Source organism: Metarhizium brunneum, chromosome 1 (genome assembly GCF_013426205.1).
Source record: "Metarhizium brunneum chromosome 1, complete sequence".
Classification (NCBI taxonomy): Eukaryota; Fungi; Ascomycota; class Sordariomycetes; order Hypocreales; family Clavicipitaceae; genus Metarhizium; species Metarhizium brunneum.
The window spans coordinates 596,601-619,375 of NC_089422.1; the positions used below are offsets into that span (position 1 = coordinate 596,601).

The 22,775-nt window shown below is 51.7% G+C and overlaps 6 protein-coding genes across 6 annotated transcripts; 4 read left to right on the forward strand and 2 right to left on the reverse strand.

The window, feature by feature from the left end:
• Positions 1 to 816: 816 nt before the first annotated feature.
• Positions 817 to 2,268, forward strand: G6M90_00g001860 (uncharacterized protein; the record flags this gene model as incomplete). Its single annotated transcript, XM_014687406.2, has 1 exon — positions 817 to 2,268. The coding sequence occupies one exon, from the start codon at positions 817 to 819 to the stop codon at positions 2,266 to 2,268; it is 1,452 nt and encodes a 483-aa protein (XP_014542892.2).
• Positions 2,269 to 6,256: 3,988 nt separating this feature from the next.
• On the forward strand, positions 6,257 to 8,855 carry G6M90_00g001870 (uncharacterized protein; the record flags this gene model as incomplete). The annotated part of the gene is made up of 2 exons (XM_014687405.2): positions 6,257 to 6,631; positions 6,699 to 8,855. The coding sequence occupies 2 exons, from the start codon at positions 6,257 to 6,259 to the stop codon at positions 8,853 to 8,855; spliced, it is 2,532 nt and encodes an 843-aa protein (XP_014542891.2).
• An 834-nt stretch (positions 8,856 to 9,689) lies between these two features.
• On the reverse strand, positions 9,690 to 10,687 carry G6M90_00g001880 (uncharacterized protein; the record flags this gene model as incomplete). Its single annotated transcript, XM_066129519.1, has 2 exons — positions 9,690 to 10,058; positions 10,496 to 10,687. The coding sequence occupies 2 exons, from the start codon at positions 10,685 to 10,687 to the stop codon at positions 9,690 to 9,692; spliced, it is 561 nt and encodes a 186-aa protein (XP_065985666.1).
• Positions 10,688 to 11,902: 1,215 nt separating this feature from the next.
• G6M90_00g001890 (uncharacterized protein) lies at positions 11,903 to 12,164 on the forward strand (the record flags this gene model as incomplete). Its single annotated transcript, XM_066129520.1, has 2 exons — positions 11,903 to 12,096; positions 12,149 to 12,164. 2 exons carry the CDS (start codon positions 11,903 to 11,905, stop codon positions 12,162 to 12,164), a joined length of 210 nt encoding a protein of 69 aa, XP_065985931.1.
• Positions 12,165 to 17,938: 5,774 nt separating this feature from the next.
• Positions 17,939 to 19,600, forward strand: G6M90_00g001900 (uncharacterized protein; the record flags this gene model as incomplete). Its single annotated transcript, XM_014687404.1, has 5 exons — positions 17,939 to 18,026; positions 18,091 to 18,144; positions 18,315 to 18,428; positions 18,494 to 18,715; positions 18,954 to 19,600. 5 exons carry the CDS (start codon positions 17,939 to 17,941, stop codon positions 19,598 to 19,600), a joined length of 1,125 nt encoding a protein of 374 aa, XP_014542890.1.
• A 1,275-nt stretch (positions 19,601 to 20,875) lies between these two features.
• Positions 20,876 to 21,835, reverse strand: G6M90_00g001910 (uncharacterized protein; the record flags this gene model as incomplete). The annotated part of the gene is made up of 2 exons (XM_066129521.1): positions 20,876 to 21,438; positions 21,508 to 21,835. 2 exons carry the CDS (start codon positions 21,833 to 21,835, stop codon positions 20,876 to 20,878), a joined length of 891 nt encoding a protein of 296 aa, XP_065985739.1.
• Positions 21,836 to 22,775: the final 940 nt, after the last annotated feature.

A 22,775-nucleotide genomic window follows, 5' to 3' on the forward strand; every position in this document is an offset into this window, starting at 1 on the left:
TGTACGCATTTCGAGATTTCCGAAGGAGTGGAGGTCTGGAAGGAACTGAATGTCAACTGTATGTTGAGACACGAAGTAGTGGTGTCTGGGGGGCAGGTGCCATGAATTGATGGGTACCGAGTACGTAGTAGCATTGTTGGAGATACGTGGCTAGGTGTGGTCGTCTTCCATGGCTTAGGTACAGAAAGCGAGCATTTGAGCAGATGGTCTGGTTGATTTTGAAGCCCGTGCCCTTTTTTTTTTTTTGACCCAGCATGCCTTGCTGTCTGCCATGGTTCAGACTCTAGATTCTAGAACGTGGTGCCTGCGGATGACAGTTGTGGCAGGAACCACTAGTAGTTGAGCTTGCCCCGCTTGGCTCCAGCCGTCTCGCCAAGGTTTTCGCCGGATTTCCACTGGGGGCCGCAGAGTGGGCGTGGAATCCATCATGTGCAGGTTTTTCCCCCACGGCGCCGCAAGCGAGTCTTTCATCATCACTGCATCTTCCTTCGTGCGACGCATTCCCCTACTTCTTTTAACGCCCGAGCGTTTGCGTTTGCGTTTACGTCCCTGCGCCTGTTGAAGGAACTTGGTCCAAGTTCTGACGACTAGTTACCACGCAGCCGAACTCCCCTGCCATACCGCGTCCACTTCGCAGCCTATGTCGGCGCTCGTGTACGACACCAATCAACCCCTCTGCACCGCGGCGCATCATCGTATGTGCCGTCCACTGCAATAGGACACCCAGCAGGCGACTTGAAGTCTTTGCGCTTGCTGCAAACCGGAGACGAAGAAAGACTTAGATCTAGCACCACAGACGTGCTGTCGACATTGTGAATGGGCCGGGCAGACAATCACTCTCCCATTCTTCAATCCATCTTGCGCCTGTTCTCGGCGAAATTCAACCACGGCTACGAGCCAGTCGATACCCAGGATCCCGACGGACAAGAACCAACACCAGGAGCAAGAATCATGACCACCATAAACGACCACCCAGAAAACATGGCCCCCAACAAGAGCGGCCTTACCGCCCACTCTGCGAGAGCCTGGTCTGGCCACGCCGATGACCCCTTCTCTGACCGTGGCTCTGGAGCCGCCCGAGATGGCGAACCCTCCCCCGAGACTGCTGAGGCCACCCAGGGTCTGTACATCCTCGAGTCGAAATCGGTTCACTGGTGGAGCTACCTGGCCACGGCCGATTTTTGGATTGTCGTTGCCATCGGGCAGGTCCTAGCCTTGTGTATAACGGCCACCAACACATTTACCAGCTTTCTGCAACAGGAGAATTTCAGTGCACCAGCGTTCCAAACCCTCTTCAATTACGTGTTTCTCGCAATAATCTACAACAGCATTTTCCTCCTTCGCGATGGCCCTCGAGCTTGGGCTCGAGTTGCATACCGCGATGGGTGGAAGTACCTCATAATGGCGTTTCTCGACGTAGAAGGAAATTACTTCACCGTTTTGGCTTACGAGTACACCAACATCTTGTCCGCGCAGCTGTTGAACTTTTGGTCCATTGTTTGTGTGGTCATTATCTCATTCGTGCTTCTCAAAGTCCGCTATAAGCCGTTCCAAATCATTGGCATCTTGGTCTGCTGTGGCGGCATGGGTATCCTGCTAGGATCCGACTACATTGTTCAGCGAGACAGCGGTACTTCTGGCGGCGGATCCAAACTCAAGGGTGACTTGTTCGGTCTGTTGGGCGCCACGCTCTATGGAACAAGCAACGTGCTCGAAGAATGGCTGGTGTCCAAAGCCCCCATGCACCACGTGTTGGCCTTTATGGGCCTCTTGGGCATGATCATTAACGGAGTCCAAGCTGCCATATTTGATCGCGACACCATTGCCGGCTCAGCATGGAGCGGAAAAGTCGGAGGCTACCTCGTCGGGTATACCCTCTGCCTCACTCTCTTCTACACGCTGGCGCCGCTCATTCTCCGCATGGGAAGCGCAGCCTTTTTCGACATCTCGCTCCTGACTGCCAACTTCTGGGGCGTGATTATCGGGATCCACGTGTTCGGACTGAGCATCCACTTCATGTACCCCATTGCCTTTGTGTGCATCATTATCGGCTTGACCATTTACTTCCTCTCGGGCAGTGTCTTGGGTGACTCCAAGAAGCCCTGGCTGGGGGATAACCAGGAGGCCGGCGTCGCGGGAATCGGCACCGCCAAGCTCAGGGCCATCAACGCAGCGCGCATGGCGTCCGTCGAGGCCGAGTACGGCGCCGCTCCTCCCAAGACCCAGATGAGCGCCAGGATTCGTGCTATTTTCGGCAAGACGATGTAGAACCCTACGCCTGACTGTTGAGCGTTGCAGCGTTTTCTAGACATGGATATCGCGTAACCCCTCTAAACCGAAGATTAGACATGTTGAATACGTTGTCATTTACCAGTTTCAAATAGACGGAATAAAACTATTCAACACCCAGATTCTGCCAATCGTAGTTGCAGCTGCCAAATCAGTTGTTTGGAGTTTTCTAACGTGCCTTCAAAAAAACCGTTGATACTAAATAATGTGAGAGGGTCAAGGCCACCCATTTATTGATGGTATCACCCACAAGCTCCCGTCTGTATATCTCGCCGCCGAGAAAACCTCCTCACAAGCCTCTGCGACAGATAATGGGGATGCCGCCTGTTGGCCTGTGCCAGATTCTGGACATGTGCGTCGCAGCAGTAAACAGCACTGCCAATGCAGATACGACTCGATGGAGTGGGATATCGTGACAAAGGCCCGGCGGCGCATTGGACTTCCTCGGATAATTTGACCAGTGCAATAGAGATTGGATATACTTTGCCAGTCTTCTATCCGTGTACTGCATCCTCAACCAGCGACCACGACGTGCCTCCGTGGTAATGGTATGAGCTATTCAAGCAGCAAGGGACATTAGCCTTGACAAGGCCTTAGTTGACAGTGTCCATTCGGCGACATGGGAAGTTGAGATGCAGAAGAGGGTGTGGTGGACGTTATTTACAGGGGATGGGTAGGATCCCCGATGGCAGGCTGTTGTCTGACGACTAACAGTTCCAGATTCTCTGCTATGGTATCAGGACACGCCCCTACAACCAGAACAGAGGACACGAGCGTCAACGAGCAGCTCGATATTGACGACAGCTCAACACAGTCAATGGACTTTCGGTCTGTTGAAATCCGAGAAGACGAGTCGGTCAGACCAGTTACCAAGTACTAATTCCACAGGTACAGAACGTTGCCACGAGACTGCAGGCTCAAAATCCTATATCTTATCTTGGTTTTGGCGATGAAATGCGGAATATATACGAAGAACTTGACAAAATACGGGCATCCCTGGACTAGAGTTGTGTCTGGATTTGTATAGCAAAGTTGGCTTCAGTGAAGAGGGCAATGCAGCTGGTCGCATATTTCGGCTGCAGGCGCTGACGTTACGAATATTATGCGAACAAATATAGAATTGATTGGTTTCGGCTCATGTGCCGTCGTCTGCAGAATGTTAGGCAACCATTTGAACACATGCCAACTTTGGTGTGGCGATATGGTGCGAAATAAGGATTGGCCATCAGTATACAATGAAAATGAGGCGAACTGGAGGAGGGAAAGTTGGCAAACTCACCCGACACAAAGGTCCTCTTGTCCCACGCCGACGTTGCGTTTCCATGAGTCATCGGCTCAGGCAGCGCGGACATATCTTTTCTAAGACAAATATAGTACGTACTTGTTGTGTGAAGTATTCAATGATTGCCCGCATTTTCTGGTGCAGGGTAATGTGTGTGCATATTCGGGTACCTGGCCTTGGGGCTGAAGAGATCTCTGGTTCGTGGGGCGTCCTCAAACAGATTGGAGGTCAGCTGGCAAGGGCGGGGGCGGAAATACGACAGGCAGAAAGTGTCAGGTCAGAGGAAAAGGACCAGAGTTCTAAAAGTTCTAGTTCCATGCACTGTGGAATGATTGCCGTATCCCGTATCCGTATACAAGGCAGCTATTGTACCAGGCCCGACAGCTTGCGTAGCCTGAGCGTGGTGCTAGTATTTCGATTCCAACAGAAGAAAAGCCAGGAGTGAGGAGTTGCCGAGTCACATAGCCACTAAAGCTCATAGTGATATTGAGCTTTCTCGGAAGCTGTGGAGAGCTAGTTCGCTGCAGGTCGGTCCTGGGAGTTTTCTTCATTGTTCCGTATTGCTAGAGAGGGAGACAATAATGATTATGTGAGTGACACCAGGTGGGTCGAATCGTGGTCACAAAACGCTGAGCTATTCGCAGTCGGACACCACAAGCGGCAGTTTCAGAGTGGAGTGAGACCAACTAGCGTAGGACCCTTCATTTGTCCCAGACCCTTGACTTGGTTGACACGATGCCAACTTGACAGGAGCAGTGCCGGCGCAAGCAAAGCAGCTAACAATAGAAGGCCTTGTTGAGAGCCCAGGCTCAGCTCAGATGCTTTAAAGCCGACCCTTTCGTATTACTTGGCCCTCCAGGCCGCAGTCAATTAGGGTTAGGGAGCGTCAGACCCCGGGCAGGCATTTCAAAAAACGCCACACACACCCCCGGTTGAGAATTGAGGAGACATCGTCTGGCTGCGACATCAATCTGCGATGTCTCCTTCGGACGACGGCTGACAAGCGGCTGTGGGCCTAGTCGTGTGCCAATGGCAAAGCTCTTTGACCAAAGTTCACGAACAGGCGGGATGTGGGCGGGTGAGTATTTGAAGGCCGCATGCTCCTCTCTCGGACTTGTCGAAATCGTCCAGACAAGCACTCGATACCCTGGGTCGCGTACAAGTTGGATGGAGACGGCTTCTTGATTTGTCGCTCCTGGCTTCCGCCGCATCTCCCAAAAGCCTTGTGTCACAAAGAACAATCTGAACCACGATCCTCCGGATGGGGTATTCGCGAGGCCGACTCAGCCCCAGAACTAGTCCCAGAAACGGTCTGGTTGGTTTTGGCAGTTGATCGTGGTCCTGCCTTCTTTCGGCTGTCGCCCGTCGATCCTTCCTCTCCAGACTCTCTCCCAACTCGCCCTCCACTTCTTCTTTCTCCCCACTCCACGCGCTCCTTCCTCTTGTCTCTTCCGCTCGACACCCGCCCACCTTTTTACCTTGCCGCTGCCCACTCGAGCCCTCAATCCTACATTCATCCACATTTGTGACATTCCGCACTCGACGACACCCAGCGTTGCAACTCTGTCTGCTGCTGGGTCTGCAATTTGAACGTCCGGGCATCAAGACTGGCTGCTTTGCCGTTCATATCCGCGGCTGCCGTGGATGCGCGCGCCGTTGCTAGCGGTGACTCGAACTTGTCGCTAACCACCATCCCGATAACATCCAAGCACGGCGCGACGGGTCTCGCTGCATCTTGGTGAAGGTTCTTGCATCGCCCACACAGGGTTATTTCTTGAACGCTGTTGGCGCAAACTCGTGCTCATTGAGAAATTCGTCACCTGCCTGTGCCTGCATCCCTTTTCCAAATAATACTTGGCAACCTTCGCCTGACCCACTGTCGTTAATGGCTATTCTGTCAATGCAAGGTTAGCCGTTGCAAAGGACGGACCATTGCCCACGGGGCCACATCACAGCGGCACCAACCTTTATTTCCCTCAGCAACGAAAGAAAGATATATCTGCCCGCGCGGTCGATTTTCTCTCAGCCGCGGGTGTCTCAAAGACTACATAAGACAATGCTAAGGCCTGTCTCGGTGCCGAGACAGCCTTGAATCCCGTGGCTTAACGGCAAGACACGGCAAGCCCATTGAAGCGACTGAAGAGACAATTCTCGCTTTCCTACGCCTCTCTGTTATCTCGGACGATTCGGCATCATGCATAGGACAACTACCGAAGGCGCAGCTTCTAGCTCGGGAGGATCATCCAAAAAATGGCGGCTACCAAGGCCTTTGCGAACGAAGAAGAGTAAACTTGGCAAGGATGATAAGGGAAGAACGGTACGTGGATGCTCTTCGGACTGCATTGAAACAATGCATTTATTATAAATTGAGCACTATTAGGCGACTGCGGAGGCCCAAAATGCCGGAGCAAGCTAACTAATTTGTTTCTACAGCCCGGGTCTAGTGAATTTGACCACATTCACTCGTCATCACATCTTCGATCGGACTCAAGTTCCATGCACGTCATGCACGAGATGCAAGAAAATAACTACAGGCAGTTGCAGATCTTAATACAGCGAATGCGTTCGGCGCCTTCCGGCCCAAACCATGTCGATTCCGCTTATAGAGAGTTTGAGAAAATCCGGGAACCTTGCGCGACGCTTTGTTATGGTATTTTACAGGACGAATTAAGGCCGGCTAAGGCAATGTCGACTACCACTGAGACAACGACTCGACGAGAATCTTCGTTTGACTCTCCTCGTAGCCCCGGGGCCACTATATTTGACCAAAGAAGCTCTTTTAGCGGCCGCAGCCTAACTGAAGTGGTTTCGGGGAACACCACAAAGCCTAGTCCAGCTAATGAGTTGTGCCTAAATGCTGTCAGAGACTGGAAAACTTGTCTGGAAACTTTATGCGAAGCCTTCAAAGTCAGCTTGGCCGACACTTATAAAAGCTACGAGCGTGATGCGACCCCGGAAATGGTCGATTTGCTTTTCACAAGTCGGAAGTTTCGCCGAGAAGCAGTGCATCGCATGAGAAATGCCAGCGTCACTAGGCTCCTCTCTGCTGATCCCCAATTTGTACGTGCTGATTTCCTGTTAGCCCGCGATGTGTTTTTGCCATCATGCTAACTTGACGCCCTGCCAGTTTCCCAGATACGAGATCCGTTTCAGAAATTATGAAAGGGTTAAGAAAGAAGCGACCGAAGTTCGGCAGCTTCTTCAATCTGGCGAATCGGGAATTTCACCCTCAAGAGAGGTTCATGAATTCTTGATCGCACAACGGGGAGACGCCGTGCTTGAATTCGCGAATATTGGAAACGAAGCGTCACACAATGACCCGGTTTTACGCTTTCGTGTCTCATCTTACATGCTTTCTGAGACATCCCCCATCTTTGCACGCATGTTCTCGGGCCCCGCAAACAGCATGCTGTTGCACGAAGCTGAAGACATCACACCTCACATACCGCCGTCTCCTGTGCCCTACGTATGCAAGGATGGGTCTGAGGCAAAACTATATCGCATGCCACAACACGAATTGAACCGACATCAGTCCCTGGAGATCTTGCTGCATGCGGCACACATGCACAACGAATTAATCCCGAGAGAGGTCGGTTTCGATCAGTTTGTCGCCATTGCAGATTGCTCAATGAGATACAAGAGTACATCGCCGCTGGAAATGGTGGTTGAGCACAGATGGCTCCCTCGATGGATGCATAGAGGTGCTGATGACATGCCCGATGGAGTCTTGGTCATCAGTTATGCCTTCGGCTGCAGACAACTCTTTACTCGAATGTCCAAGAGTGCCATTTTGAATTTGCTCGATGAAAAAGACTTGCAAAGCAAGCCCTGGCCGCAGAAAATCAAGGACAAGATTTGGGCAGTTAGATGTGCCAAGTTGGCTCAGATTTATTCTTGCTGTACCAACGCCATTCAAGAACATATCCGCCAGCCTAACCGAGATTCACCCAGAGAGACGTACGCGCATCCTCAGGCGGAGGCGGTGACAAGCTTACAGACTGCTACTGCTGCACCCCCGGCTTACGCGGCCACCTTGACGAGTCCGCCAAGATGTCCCAAGGGAAGTCATAGCTGCGATGCCTCCAATCTCGGGTGGATGATGCTCGTGTTTAATCAGATGAATTTGCTGCCGCAAATTCTGCAACCCTCTGTTCTATCTCATATGCCAGAGTCTGAAGAGCCACCGAGAAGCCTGACCCAGCTGGTGGAAACTCTGAGGATGATGCCCAGCCCTGCGTCACCTGTTCATCGAGGTGGAGTTTGTGACCCAAGCCCGGCCTTCCGCGCGGCCATTGCCGACATATACAATAGTGTCACAGGTCTTACTCTTCATGATATTAGTGGAAAGAGCCATGGCTGGGCATTGTCAAAGCACCGGATGTTGGATCCACAAACAATTCCAGCAACCGGCTTGAGTCGCATGGCGGCCAGCAATGATAATTACTCCGTGGTGAATGAATTCCCTGACTCAATTCGGTTCCAGATTCTTCTTGAGATTGGTGACCTCAGTGATCTACATGCCGCGGCTCAGATCAACAAGGGTTTCTACGAAACGTACCAAACTCATGAATTGACCTTGATGCGTAATATCCTTCGTGCAGACAGATCGAGAACGGGCTTTGCCCTGGTTCCACAGCGCGCCGGAAACTCTGAGGATAAGATTCCAAAGGAGGTGTCAGATATGATCAAGCGCGAGGGGCCAATTGAGGGAGCAGACGCTGTTACGATTGGAACGGACGACTATGATTATTCGGATGAGGATGATGAGGACGATTTGGAGGTAATTGAAGGAACAGAGGCGCCTCCTAGAAACACCACACTCTCGAGTCCGCCTCTTACCATCGACCCGCCTGGATACACGGAGGATGAAAGACGTTCCTCTGAAGAGGCTGCCTCGCCAACCACGCCGCGACAAATAACTCTCGACATCCCAGCGCAATCTCAGCGTTCGCCAAGGAAACCGGATGAGACAGTTACCGTCGTTATCGAGGAACCATTGATGACTGATGAAGAGGCACATAGAATTTTGTGGCCCGACCCAATAGTATCTGAATCTCCGACCCCAATTAACCCCTCATCCCCTGGGGTGGAGGCAATGCATGAGAAGTTCCGAGTGGGTGATCCATCATTTGTCGTGGCATTAGAAGATAAGACGCTAGTTATCACTGGAGACAAGCAGCTACGAAGCGAGTTGGATCGAAGAATTGGCTTATCGAAGAAGGGACAAGACAGCAGGCCAAATAGTTCGGGGAATGCGTCTGGCGGTTGTGGGTCGAAGAGCTAGATTGCCCAGCTTCCCCTCGTTGGTCTTTATCTGGCGCGCATTTGATCCTTTAGTCACGAAGCGCATTCTGCTTTGGTTACATTCTGTACAATCTGCATGCATGCCGTTCTGTTTTCGAATTTTCACGTGTTGGATAAATTGGGCTCAGGCAGTTTACGAGGTGTTTGGCGGTTGGAGCAATTATACCCATGTGGCGTGAGGAGTTACGATGATATGAATGGGTCATATATGAGCAGCATGACTTGCATGTACACTGAGCGTACACTCGTTGATTCATGTTAATACTTTTTTAGTACTATCTTATGTGAAGACTATCTAGCACATGTCTTTTGTGTTGTAGAAAAGTCTGTTTCCATAGCCGCATGCACCAATTCCCCCAAATTCCCCAATCAATTCGAATATCATGGTATGGGAGTATAAATCCAAAGGATGCCATGCTAGCCTCTACCCGATAGCCCGTTCAATGGAGGCGTCAGAGCACTAGGATAATTTAAGACACTTGACTCTTCGCGTCACGACGCTTCCCTGAAAATCTCGAAACGCTACAATTCATCTCACAGCGATCCGGGCTGCCACGCCACGACTCTATACGGAATATACGCAAACATGGCTATCATGAGCAACTCAGTGACAAAATTTCACGTCAAATATACCCCATGTCATAATACGGCATATCAGCGATTAAGAGTCTACATCTTCTTGCCACAACCTCTCCCTAAGCCAGAGCCCCGCACAACACCGACAGCTTCTCCAAGGCCTCACAGTTTCCCGCATGTCTCCCTCCATTCAACACCGGGAAAATATCTCCCTCGCTCAAGACCAGCCAATTTCCATTCACACGACTATTTCATGCTCCCTCTCAAGACGTCGATACGTCAAAGCACCATTTCTCACCTGAATTGTCCACTTACTGCCGCCCTCTGAGTCCCGTATATGAATCGTCAAGTCTTCCTCAGTAGCCTCCGGTCCATCAATGCCTATCTTAACACCGTTCAGGCACCGCTCGGCACTTCCAAGACGATTCAACGGCGGTGAAAACGGCTTTTTCGGCGCAGCCGGATCTTTAAATCGCAGCTCCGGCGTCATCGTCAGATAAACGTTGCGCCAGGTGGCATTCTCGAATCCATAGCCCAGCTTCTCAAACACTGCGGCCAGTGCCCCCCCCGAGCCGTCTGGCCTGCTGTCTCCGCCTTGATAGAGCAGCTAGCATGCTTCCATGCAATCAGCAGTAGAACGCTAATAAAGGCTTTCCCTGTCTATTCCTAGGCATGCGCAATCCTCAACCTGCGTGGGCTTCACGGCTTGGTGGGGCATCCGGTCCAGCACCAATACTCCGTATATTTCCCAAACCGGATGCGATCTGCCAATCAGAGAAGCGCTTCTTCCGGTGATGATGCCGTTGCCCGGCGCCGACTTCAACCACCCCGCCATTCCGGGGTGTTGCATGAACCGTGATGCACTGTAATTAAACATACTGTCCATGATGTTTTGGTTCCAGAGTATATGGACCGTGTTAATACTTTCTCTCATTTTGCTAAAGCGAAACATGACTCCTCAAACAGAAGAACCAACCGTTGAGCATAAATGTTTGTATTCCTGTCTAGTGCGCGGTACATGCTTGTCGCTAATTTTTGGCAGACGGGGTTGGCTGTCGATAGTCCATTTTCCACTTTGGTGGCTGTATTCTGGCCGTCTTCACCGGCACCATAGTCTACAATCTTATGCAGTTGAACGGAGGCAAAGCCTCGCAGGTTGGAGATGGTTCGTCTCCCTGCTGCCCAGTGTTCTGTGTACCGTCCATCATCTGACGAAACATGTGCTAGGATCTTCATCTTGGAAGATATAATTATCTGTGCTGTCGACAATTGGCATACTTTTTAATAGTCAAGTTCCTTGATGAGGAGCTGGCCTGCCCTGGTCCTCGGTTCCTAACGTCGGATGAACTTGAAACGGCCATACGCCGCCTTGACTCTGACTGCGGTAATGACGGCGCCGAGCCTTTTTAATTGAGGAAACTTGTTGGGCCAGGCTCGAGATTTGGTGTTTTGCATTCCTCTTCTTGTACGCAAACGACACCCGTCACCAACTTTTCGAGTTTTGACACGGCATAAATGCAGCCTAGCTACTATGTTATCATATTCATTCGTCTGCTACCCGCCAATAGTTCTTCAGCAAAGTCTATGATTCAGCCTCGTCGAAACCCCGTGTTTAGGAATGCCGCTGTACATAGTTGCTGCGTTGTACATGTTCGCAGGATCCTGGTTTGGCAATTGACACTGGAAGCAAGCACTCATTATCCAGATTCCCTCTTTGGCATAATTGGCTTCCACATTATGGGATTCCATGAGGGATCTCTGCATCTTTCTGGCTGCTGCCGGAGTTAATGCCAATGTGCCAGCAATAATAGCGTGGCAGGTGAGCATCCTCTGGATCGTTTTGAGGCATTGACATGGCTGACTGTGCGCCATAGGCGAACCAGATTCATGGACAATGGCAAAGGGCCTTTTCCTCCAGCATGTTGACCGTATTCGTGAATATTAGCAGCATCGTCGGCAGTCTTATTTCTAAAGCCAAGACAAGCCAGGATACGCGCCTCGTTTCATAGCTTGTTTGACGCAATCGAGACACTTATCTTCGGTCGCCGTGGTATTTAGACAGACCTGTCTGTGAAGAATCAAAGTGAATTATATTCAGTGAGAAGCTTGAAAGCTGCACCGACTCTGTGATTGAAGACAGCCTAGCAAGCACGTCGCAGGCGGCACAAAGAACATCGCCCGCTCAACCCTCCCCCCAGATGAACAGATCTCTTTCAGCACATCTCCAACACACCACGGAAAGAAGCTCACGCAGTGAAAGGCATGATTAGACAAGCTCTGGTTCAGAGCCGGCCATCAGTCGCGACTATAAAGCTCTGCTCTCAGACGCTGATGTCTCCTTCCCTTGAGACCCATCACAATCCAGCACTCGACAATCTCAACACTCGACAGTCTTAACACTCGACAATCTCAACCAACACTCGAACTCTTCAAGAATTATCTTTACCAAACATGGCCGATCCTGCTGCCAAGATGCCCGATGCAAGCGATGCAAGCAATGCAAGCGACTGCGGCTCCAGCAGCCAAAACGAATCCGGCCCCGTCATTTGCGACAAATTGATCAACCACAGTTGGTTCGGAGGACCAGGGTATAAGGATAAACCTTGCCCTTATTGCAAAAAGACTGCTGAGGGCTCAAGCAAAGAGTAAGAACCCAGGCGACTGTTCTTGACAGCGAAGACTGACAGGAAGATGTAGGAGTCCGCAGAAGTGACCTTACCCCCGAGACAAGGCGGAGTGGTCGCACAATCGAGCAAAAGAAACTTATCCAACGCTTTCAAAGATTTCCATCAATCGGATGTTCTTTCATCTCTGCATCGATGGCGGCCGGCAACAAGGAAACGGGGGTCGGGTGAAGGGGTCAATGTTCATGTACGGCATTGAAAGGGGAGAGACTGAGGACGATGTTATGGGGAGAAGGTTCATTTCAATTCTGGAGCTTGATTTATTAAGCTAGTTTTTTGTGCCTCATGAGGCCTATTTGAGATTTGTTTGTTATTGGAAGATGCAGGATGTGCCTTACTTGGGCGCTACATGCGCAGCTTTGTTCACAGCAGCGAAGGGTCATTCGGGGTGTTTGTAAGGAGATTATTTACGACGTTTCTGAATTCCAAATAGGCGGTTTTGCTCTTCACTTGTTTTCTAGACTATGCTTGAGTCATTGACGGGTAGTACGCGATCGTATGGACTGAATGACATTGCCTGAAGTGAATGACAATGGCCGAAGTAAATGGTTGGGCATTTGATCCATAGTTCTTGTCAGCAATTGGTCTCGGCGCATGTTCCAATCACATCGCAGTAAGGTCGCATCAGGACAAGATCCAGTCATTCGTTTCACTCAGTCGCTCTGAGTCTGAACTGATGTTCGGATCGTATAATAGTAGTATCACTCCAAGGTAGCAACGATTTCAGAAAGGAATATAACCAACATCACTGAGATGTCCCCTACAAATTACATTTATTTAACAAATTGGGCCTCCCCTACGTGAAAAGTGAATTGCTCGCCGGGCTTACCCTTTTTGCTAGGGACGCTTAGTTTTTTATGACTTATACAAGTAAATATTTATAATAAAATTTATTTATTTATAGCTTAATATATAAGCGCACTTAGCAAAAAGAGCAAGCCCGCCGAGCAATTTATCGTGAAAAAGGTCAACTGAGTAATTATCCTTGAATGATGGACATCACTGACCGGTACTAAGAGATAAAGGACATCTAGCCGGTCTGTTATGCATTGATGACCACCCGGGAAAGCACCCAACTCCGGAGTAGTTGTACATCTTAACGTGGTCTCGCTACAAACCTCTCCGCAAGGCCATGAGAATGCAGCGACTCATTTATGTAGCGTCAGATCATGCCGTACACCTATCTATAATTTTCGATTGCATTTCGATGCTAGGGACAAGTCCTTAATCAGTGGCATCGTCTTTTCTGCGAGACAACGAGAGCGGCGCCCCGTATATGGACCTACCCTACAGAATCATCAGAGACCACTGACCAATGCAATCGCTGAATGCTCAACTGAACATTGGACCGGCCAAATGCTCGGTGATACTCTCCAGTCTCAGCTGCTGTCTGCAGTGCAGTTGCGTTGAACCAGTCATCACCCTCTGAACGACGCCGTCGGCCGTGTATGGACAGCATCTTCAACGGCGGCTCTGTTGAACAAATCACAAGCAACCTGGGGCTTGCCACTCGGATGGAACCGTTGTTGGGAAGATCGCCTCGGGACGTTGCAATGCGAACACATCGGAATGCGGAGTTGGCCACGACAACCTGATCCCGTGTCCCTCCATGTGAGATGGCACCCTTGTTCCACTGCACCTCGAAGGCTAGGTCGAAGTGCTTCCGTTGTCAGCGGGTAGAACGGGGCAATAGAAATTGCGGACTCGACAGCTGGAAGTGATGACACTCCCCTCGCATTTGACCGAGTTGCAGGTAAAGTCACGGATAGGTGAGATGAATGTTGGTGCATGGCTTGAACTTCGAATTAATGACCACGCTGCTTTCCGGTTCACGGAGTCACACTGGGCTACATGATCACGAAAGTGTGTGGTAATAGGCAATTAATGACTGCTCCATTATAAGTGGACAAACTGGAGCGCCAGGCTGACAAACTCTTTGATGGGGGCTATGAAGCCTCAAGATTCGGCGGACCGTGGTTGTTTTTGGCGGAGTGAAATCGAGAGTGCGATATATTTTCGTGGGATATCCATAGCAAAATGGGTTTGCCTGTCGTCGATTCCTCCGTCATGTTCCATTAGGGTCGGCATTGTGTGATACAGATCGAAGACGGGGTGGGAAGTTGTAGGGACTGGAAAGGCGTGCTGCACATGATGAAATTAGCAAGCAATACTATTGCCATCGTCACAACCGTGGAGCCATTTTGGTACTGACGAGATCCTATTTGGCTGAGAATAGTGTACCCCCCCGGCCGACGAAGTCGTGCACCCATGCATGCACCCATGCATGCGTGAAGCAGCCACAAGCAACAGGCTGCGATGGGACAGCAGTATGCAGCCTGTGGGTGCTCCGATGGAACGACCAACTGGTGATGGATGGATGGGGTTTGTTCACGGCATATCACTACCTGTTCAATCCTGTACAGACCTTCTGCAGCGTGGCAGTTGACATGGCCATGTATATCACACAACCACTGACGAGAGAGGAGGCTAACAGCCGACTTTGTACACCGTAGTAGGAAAGGGAGGGTAGATCCGGCGCCTTGAGACGGATGTGTGATACACATGCAGGACCGGCGGCTGCGCATGCCTTTTAGTAACTGACGCTTCCACCGACTTGAGTACGCAATGTTATTCGCGGGCGAATCGATTTAGAACCGTTGTTAACCCGCAGCATGCATCTAAATGACGGCATCTGCAAGCTCATTTCTATACCCCAGGTATGGAGTAGATATGTAGGGTTTCGGCCACGAACCTCGGGAACGGAGTGGCGGGACGGGAGAAGCGAACAAACTACTACCGTTGGCAACTAAGTGGCTAGTCTTATTGCCTTGCTTGTTCTTGACTCTTTCCAACTCTGGCCAACAAGCCATCAACCGAGACGCCAAGGCACAATCAAACCATGGCTCGTGAGGATACGCTAGCAACGTTAGCATCCCGAACGAGGGGCGAGGCTTTCGACCTTCGCAACGGCCGAAATTTGGAACCCCACAGAAAACGGGGTCTGGCCAGGCCACAAAGGTGGATGGGCGAGCAGATGGATGAATGGGGGACGAGGGCCAAGACAACATGACGTCCTGGCGCAGGACAGCGTGCGAATGAGGCATCCAACAAAGGAGAACGCCTCCTTTTGTGTTTGAAGATTAGCAGCAGTACTCTGTATGTACCGTAATGGGGAGGGATATAATCCTCTCCCCATCAATCCAGACGGACGCCATTTGTAGATATCTGAATTCCGAGACACGGGCTAGAAAAACAACAGGGACCGATAAGACCTCTTGGCTCTGCTTCAACGATGGTCACTGCAGACTTATTAGCCACCCCAAGCCATGGGAACGGTTCGTCGCATGATACGCGCCGAGCTTGCTCTGGACTGATCCAAGAACAGCTCTCGTAGATCCGAAATCGCTGTTCATCTAGTAGTACAGTGGCTGTCGGCTCAATATTTTGCATGGATTCGCTACGGATGCTGCCTTGTAAGATGCTTAAGGTTCAGGATACTCTCGAGCTCTCGTACATCCATGGACCCGGATTTGACGTTCGTGCGAAGGATGCTAAAGTTTACTTACCAGGTGAACCATGTGAACCGACCAGCGGCTAGGGGGCTACTGGCAATGTTGCACTCGCTCCGAAGAGAGAGGGTAACACAGCAGATGAAGACGCCCAAGCATACCCCATATAGCTGCGCTATAAAACGAGTTTGGTTTACTGGTCACATCGAACAACTTGTTCCAATTAATTGAGAAGTTTCTCATGGCCGGCGTGTGGATACCGGAAACAATGGACCCTTTTGGGGCTTTGAGGTTGTTTAAAGTGTGCTGAGAATTTGGTGGAAGCGACTGTTCCAGGCGCCGCGCAGGAAAATTGAGCGGGGCCAAAACTCCGCGTTCCGTGCAATTTCAAAAGAACAGCGGAACACCATGGAGGTATTGATTTGACTCAGGGGCGTGTTCGCCATCAGGGCGCAAGTTGAAGATGGTGGCGTGTTGTGGTGAGTTCTAAAGACTGTCCTGACACGCGTTGCAGGTCCATGACTACGCCAGCACGAAACCATTCTAGCCCTGTCATGACTGTTGACGTCAACCAAGTCCCCCGAACCAGGATGTGGAATGAACGCAAGGACAGAGTGGCCGCGAGTGGTACGCCATAATGCACCCCATACGCAGTATCGGACACACTTAGCCGAGAAGGATAAACCCGCTGTCCAGATTGAAGGGGGTGAGCATGAAGCAAAATCTATGCTGTTTGGTAGGCGAGATGAACGAATAGCAAGCCACCGTACGGAGTACAGCATGATGAGTTCGGCTGATGACGGGCTGTGTCGATTGGTGTCTTGGATGGATTGAATAGCGAAGAGTCAAGACCTCCATCGTTGGACAGCTTGCTCGAGTCTAGATGTAGACGGCCTATGTCTGTATCAGTGGTGGATGGCGTATCGCCAAGAGCGAACTGGCATTGCCAACATGTAGTAGCCATACAGTGTGCCAATGTCCCGCAGCTCGTGGCAGCCAACTCTGGCCATGCGAGCCGCCGTCAGTCAGGTAATAGTCGACTATCAGCAGATTCTGTTGTCGCGACAGCCGCGGTGTGATCCTCACGGTCCGGAGTCTAGCGTGAAAAGGCATAGCATTGCGCCTTCAGGCGAACAGGCAGCCGGGTAGTGGCATCGGCCGGATTGGGGGGTCAGTCAATCTCGCGCATGGCGTAGGCTGAGTGATGTGTGTGTGTGTGTGAGCACGATGTGAGGGCCGAAGTATCGACCGATGTCTTTTTGGTGTTGGGCCATGGACATGAATGAACATTAGACATTGGGGGCAACAGAGCTCCTGCCCGGTTGCTCTGCTCCTGCCTTCGTTCTGCAGCCACCCTCTCGTCAACAGCTGGCTGACAGGCACCTGACGGACATTAATTGTCCTGGCGGGCTCTGGCGGGCCACCTGGCTGGACCTGGCTCAAACCTGGTTGGCTCGCCCGCTTCTCTTCCCGTCGACTCCCGCGCTCTCTCCTTTCCTGAAAATCCACAGGCTCCATTTCGCACTCCGAAATTTCTCCCCCCCGTCAAGTCATCACACACCCGCACCACGATCTCGTCTCGTCTCGCCCACCCACGTTGTCTCTGTCCGCCTCTCTTGGGCCTCTTTTCCCTCTCCTCCTCTAGATCCCTCCCCATCGCCCCCGTGAGGCCTATATGCTACTGACCGAGATAGCTCTCAGCCTTCTGTGAGATAGTCTCGTTCCTTATCTTCTCTTTTTTTCCCTACTCTCTTTTCGATACCCCTGTGTGTTTGCTCGCATATTTCCGCGCAGCAGTGGCGTTACATTTTTCTTCCATCTTGGATCCCGATCCTTTTGCGCTGCGCTCTGTCCCTGTACCAAACACTGTTGCTCGGGACTTTGCCTTCGATAACCACTACGAGGTACGTTAGACTGTTTCTACCGGTCATTATTGCGATGCGACAATGGGCACATTCGAATAGTCGCCGCCCTCTGGGCCTCGGGAAGCTGTCTTGACGCATCTTGCCATAGTTGCGCGGAACACCGGTTGGTGTGCGTGTGCAACTTCTGCGATGATGTCTTATCCATTCTCTCCCGCCAGTTGACCGGTCGATAATTTTGGTTCTGGAGGGAGCTCTCGTCTCTCTTCATGTTTCCACGCCCTCAACCAATCGACACCTGTCCTTGCCGAAACGATCTGCCTGCAGACTGACGTTTGGATTTTTTTTGACAGACAACGAAAGGCCTCTTTTGCATCAGCTTCTGGCTCGAACGCCCTCTTATCCTCTTGCAACCGCCATCCCATAGGCAACATGTCCTACTACGAAAACGCTCAGTGGCCCACCCCGAGCCAAAATAACTGGGAGCATCAGCAGGGGACGTCAACTCCTACTCGTGCCGGTACGACCGATCCAGCTTTATGACTATAACTTGTTGGTTGAGTACTCTAACACCGTCTCTATAGGTGCCAGTGGCCCGCAGCCTCAGGACGACTTTGCATTCTCCTACCAATTCGATGGTGCGTTCTCTTGCCAAGTTTTGTTACTACTTTTACTACTACGATGTTTTGTATCCCCTTAAGTGGGCCGCCTTATTGGCTTGCCCTGGCTTGCACCTTAATGAATCAACTGTTTCCCACTCCCCCAGCGCGTATTTGACTGATGAATAATTGGCTGACGCTGTCTCTAGAGGTTGACCGTGCCTTCGAGAATCTCCAAAAGTCCGGCAAAGGCTACGCCATGGGAGCCCGGCGTAAGCCTACTCCGAAAGCCTCACTGCGAAGTGGTGCCCCTATATTTACTGGTGAGGCGGCAAGAAAGGGATTCTCTGCATCAAAGTGCTTGCGCTGACACCCTGATTATATGCAGATGGCCGAGTTTCCCACGGTAGTGGACCTCGCTCGCACCCCATGAACAACACCTTCGAAGGGCCCCAGGGCCACAATCTTCACAATTTTTATGCCTCGCAGCGCCATCAACCATCTCGAGGCTCCAACGAGGCAGAGCAGGTCATGCAGGCTAAGAGACGGATGGCGGCTCAGCGGGAGCGCGAGCTGCGCAATTTACACACTGAGCAGCAGTATCAACGAAGTAGGCCACCCTCTGCAGTATAGCACTTTATGTCACGCAAGAGGACCCCCAAAGTAGAAAGTATATATGCAAGGAGTCGGGCGAGATCATCATGATTATTGCAATTCTGTTGTCCGCTTTTATCATGTTGACAAATCATTTTATGTTTGGGGCATGCATTTTCGGGTCTACATAAAACCGTCCTCAGCAACGGTGCTGGTCACATGGAGCATTGGCTAACTGCTTTTCTTCAACGTAGATGCGCTGACGGACGCGCCCCAGCACACCAACACCACTCCCGTCAATAACAACGCCAAACATATGTCGGAGGAAGAAACCCGCGAGCTTATTGCCCGTCAGCGAAGTGCTTTGTACGGCGAGGGCCCCTTTGCCGACAAGACGAGCTATGTTGATGAGACCGGTAACATTCGCCCTGGTGTCCCGGGCCAGAGCGGGCCATCCAGTATTCGGGGCCCTTCGCCCTTAGCCTTTGAAGCCATTGGCCGAGTTCCATCTGGAGCAGAGGTTGTTACTCCTGGCTCTGCTAGCGATCACAACGCGACCATTGCCGATCCAGGCCCCAGACCTCAAAGCACCAGCAGCCCTCACAACTCTGGACCGACTAATAGGGCATTCGACAACGCTGTGGGCTCCCAAAGCCGCACAAGCACCTCTAGCCCTACTGGCGGATCCCCGCCTCGCGACTTTGTACCTGGCTCCAAGCCTGGCCAAAGCGGCGCTACTGTTGCTCCCATTGGAACTCGCCCTTCTGGAACGCCATCGACCACAACTTCTGGCAAGCGGTCTACCACCCCTCTGGCCTCCTCCTCTGGTGGCTGGGGTCGTGGAAATGGGGTTTGGGGACAGTCCTCCGGCCTCGGAGCCCAAGCCAGCGTCTGGGGATAAATTCGGAGAAGCGGACAGGCGTCGTGGAAATACTTACAGGGGCGAATATTGAATTGTGAATTGTTGCATCAAAACAGGCGCAAGGTTTGCTGGTGTCGTCGGGCTTGGAATGGCAAAGATGGGTGAGATGTAGTGGCACAGAAAAACAGGAAGTCACTCGGGTTATTTTCGGCTGGTGTTTTTCATTTCTTTTTCGTTCTTCTCTGGCACGAATTTGTTCTTGTCTGCTACGGAGATGGCAGCTTACGGCATGACTGGGCGAAACGCGGGTGCACAAACGGATTGTTATATACCTAGGATTGGATTGGAGGGCACAGATGAAGCTCGCTTTACGACCGGACAGAGCATTTCTTCAACAGTTGTAATGCTTTTTTGGGGGGCTTGTTTTTCACAGGGGACGGCAGAATTTGCAACATTGTCACGTCACGGCGTATTGTCTTGGTCGCGGTGTTACATTGCATGCGGAGATTCGGTTCGATGCTGAGCGGTCAGACTTTCGATTGAATGCCTGCCTAGAGTACGGCGTCATCTTGGGGCAAGGAGCCATAGGGCTGGGAAAACAAGTTGGGAGCTGAGAAAGCAAGAACAAAAGCATTGATCAGCCCTAGCCTGCTGTGCGTGGCATGGCGTATTACAGTGTTGGGAAGGACAGCAATTTCGAGGTAAGGGACGTCGTCATTATTACTACAGAATGTCATTGGTAACTGCGCAACATGGATTCTGGGTTTTCATAACACACACATTGAAAAAAAAGGACAGCAAAACAAAAGGCAGGACGGTGTTCTATGGGGGATGCTGGATTTTCGTATTCGGAGGTTTCTTTATTTCCTTTTTTTTTTTTACCTCACCTCTCGGTTCTAGGGCGGCTTAGGAACGGGCATGGGATTCTTCTGTAGGGTTATGCCAGGTATACCTGCTCTCCCGTTGGTTTGTTACGGCTTTGGGCACGGGGTGTTTTTGATATTTCTTCCTTGTGAGTATATTAAAGTAGAGGATAAGTGTGAATAGTAATGAGGAGTGATGACTGGGCCTGGGAGTGTCTTACGATGTGGCTAGTGTGACTCTTGAGGGTCGAAATGTGACTTGGACAACACAGGGTGTGGTCATGACGGTATAATGCCAGAATTGAACCTGCTATGCCGATGCTAATGCCAATGCTTAAACTCCAAGAACAACGCCACATCCCCAATAATATCTTACAGCCGTTTGTCGCCTCCCCAGCCCGATGACCTGACAAGACTCGTGTAGACGTGCATCATGGGAAATGAGCAGTCCTCACAAGGCCAAAAGCTTAGCGCCCTCTTCCAAGTCCATCACGTCATCTGCCCTCATGGCCTTGCCTCCCCAAATGACGGTCCCCCTCCCGTCAATGGCAAAAGCGCCCGACTCCTGCCACTTGTTCCCCATAACGGTGGAAATGCCGTCGTCGTCGTCGACGTTGTCGTCCTCGCCGGGCCCGACGCCGCCACCCCCAGCACCACCAGCACCCGCGGCGCGCCGTCTCTCGGGGTGTTGTTGGTTTCTCGCGGGCTGCGCCGTCGTCGTCCCCTTGCGCTGCATCGCCTCGGCCACCTTGTCGCCCAGCCAGCCCTTCTCCTTCCACCCCTGCACCTGGGTCGTCGGGTTGAACAGGTGCCACACGTTGGCGACGCCGAGGCCCCACGCCGCGTAGATGGCGCGGTCTTCGTCAATGACGACCTGCACGTTCCACGCGCCGCCCAGGAGGTCGATCCATTTGCGGGTGGCTGGCTCCGAGGCGTGGCTGACGGCGACGCAGGTCACGGTCTGGCTGTGGCGGTTGGCCAGCGTCCGGAGGTTGATGAAGGTCTTTTGGGCGACTGCGTCGGCAGGGAGCGTTAGTTTTTTTTGGATGGACGGGGGGGCCAATTGGGACTCTGGGGACTTACATGCGCACCCTACGCAGCGTAGGAAGACGACCAGGACGCGTCTCCCGCGGCCGGTGGCCAGCTTGTCGTGCCTGTCGCGCGGCGCGGGCTCTCCTATGCGCGGGACGCGGGAGACTTGGATGGGCGGCGGGGGCGGCGAGAGCCACGGGTGCACGGTGAGGGGGAGGGACTTGTAGGACAGCCAGCTGGACCAGTTGCTGGACTCTTGGTCGTCGGCGGGTTGGTCTTTGCGCAGCTTGTTGGGTTCGCGGGGGGACGAGAAGTCGAGTGCGTTGGAGGGGATGCCGGCCTTTTTGAGGGCGATTTTGGTCGCGAGGCTGGAGAACATGACGCCCTGCTGGGGGGGGAGGGGATTGCTGGTGCGCGATGCGAGGTTGGTGAGGAATTTGTAGTTGGGAAGAGGGAGAGGAGAGGGAGAAGGGAATTGTGAGCAGTGGTGAGCTTCTTAAGACCTGATACGTGGTCTGTTACTCCATGTCGGCGGGCGGTGGTTTCATTGTCGTTCCCCAAGTTGGGCTAGGATCCTTCCCGCCCCCTGTATGTCGCATGGGGTGCATGCCGGCCCCTGTAGTCGACTGGAATGCGCCGTCTTTGGTGGGGTAGCCTGGGACATGGAAGCTGGACCGGACGTCATGATGGCAGGTGAGCATTGCTGATGGGCAAAAGAAGTCCGGTTGTTTGCCGGAGCGAAAGGGGGTAGTTGGTGAAATATGAGTGCTCTGATCATCGCCGTGGGGAGGCGAATTGAGCGGTCACAAAGCCGACAGACAATCGGGCTTTTAGACTTGGAGAAACAGTGGCTAGACTTAAAGTAGAAGCGCCCAGCCGATTGTTTTCTATTTTGGGCATGTGAAATCAGCACCGGGCTGATTGACCATTTGCCGTAGTTGACTGATATTGCACGCTACGTAAGACCTCTACACGCGAAGTTGATGTTGAAATGCAATATTGCCGGTCGAGACCTTGGAAGCTAGGCTGCCGGACTGTCTTGACAATGACAAATATTTGATGACATGGCTGCTTTCCTCTTCCCGTCTCTGCTGGCTCTAGGTTCCAACTTTTGATCATGGCATTGTCAGGTAAATTCCACATGGTTCCGCCTATTTGCGGGTGTTGTTTGAACCGATACAAAAAGTCTGGTTGAAATTCAACATGGATCGACATGTATGACACACACACTCAGACACACAAGTATACATATACCTTATATACTTAAGTACCTAGGTATGTATTTATATGCATGTACATGTATACATTGTTGCTCGACT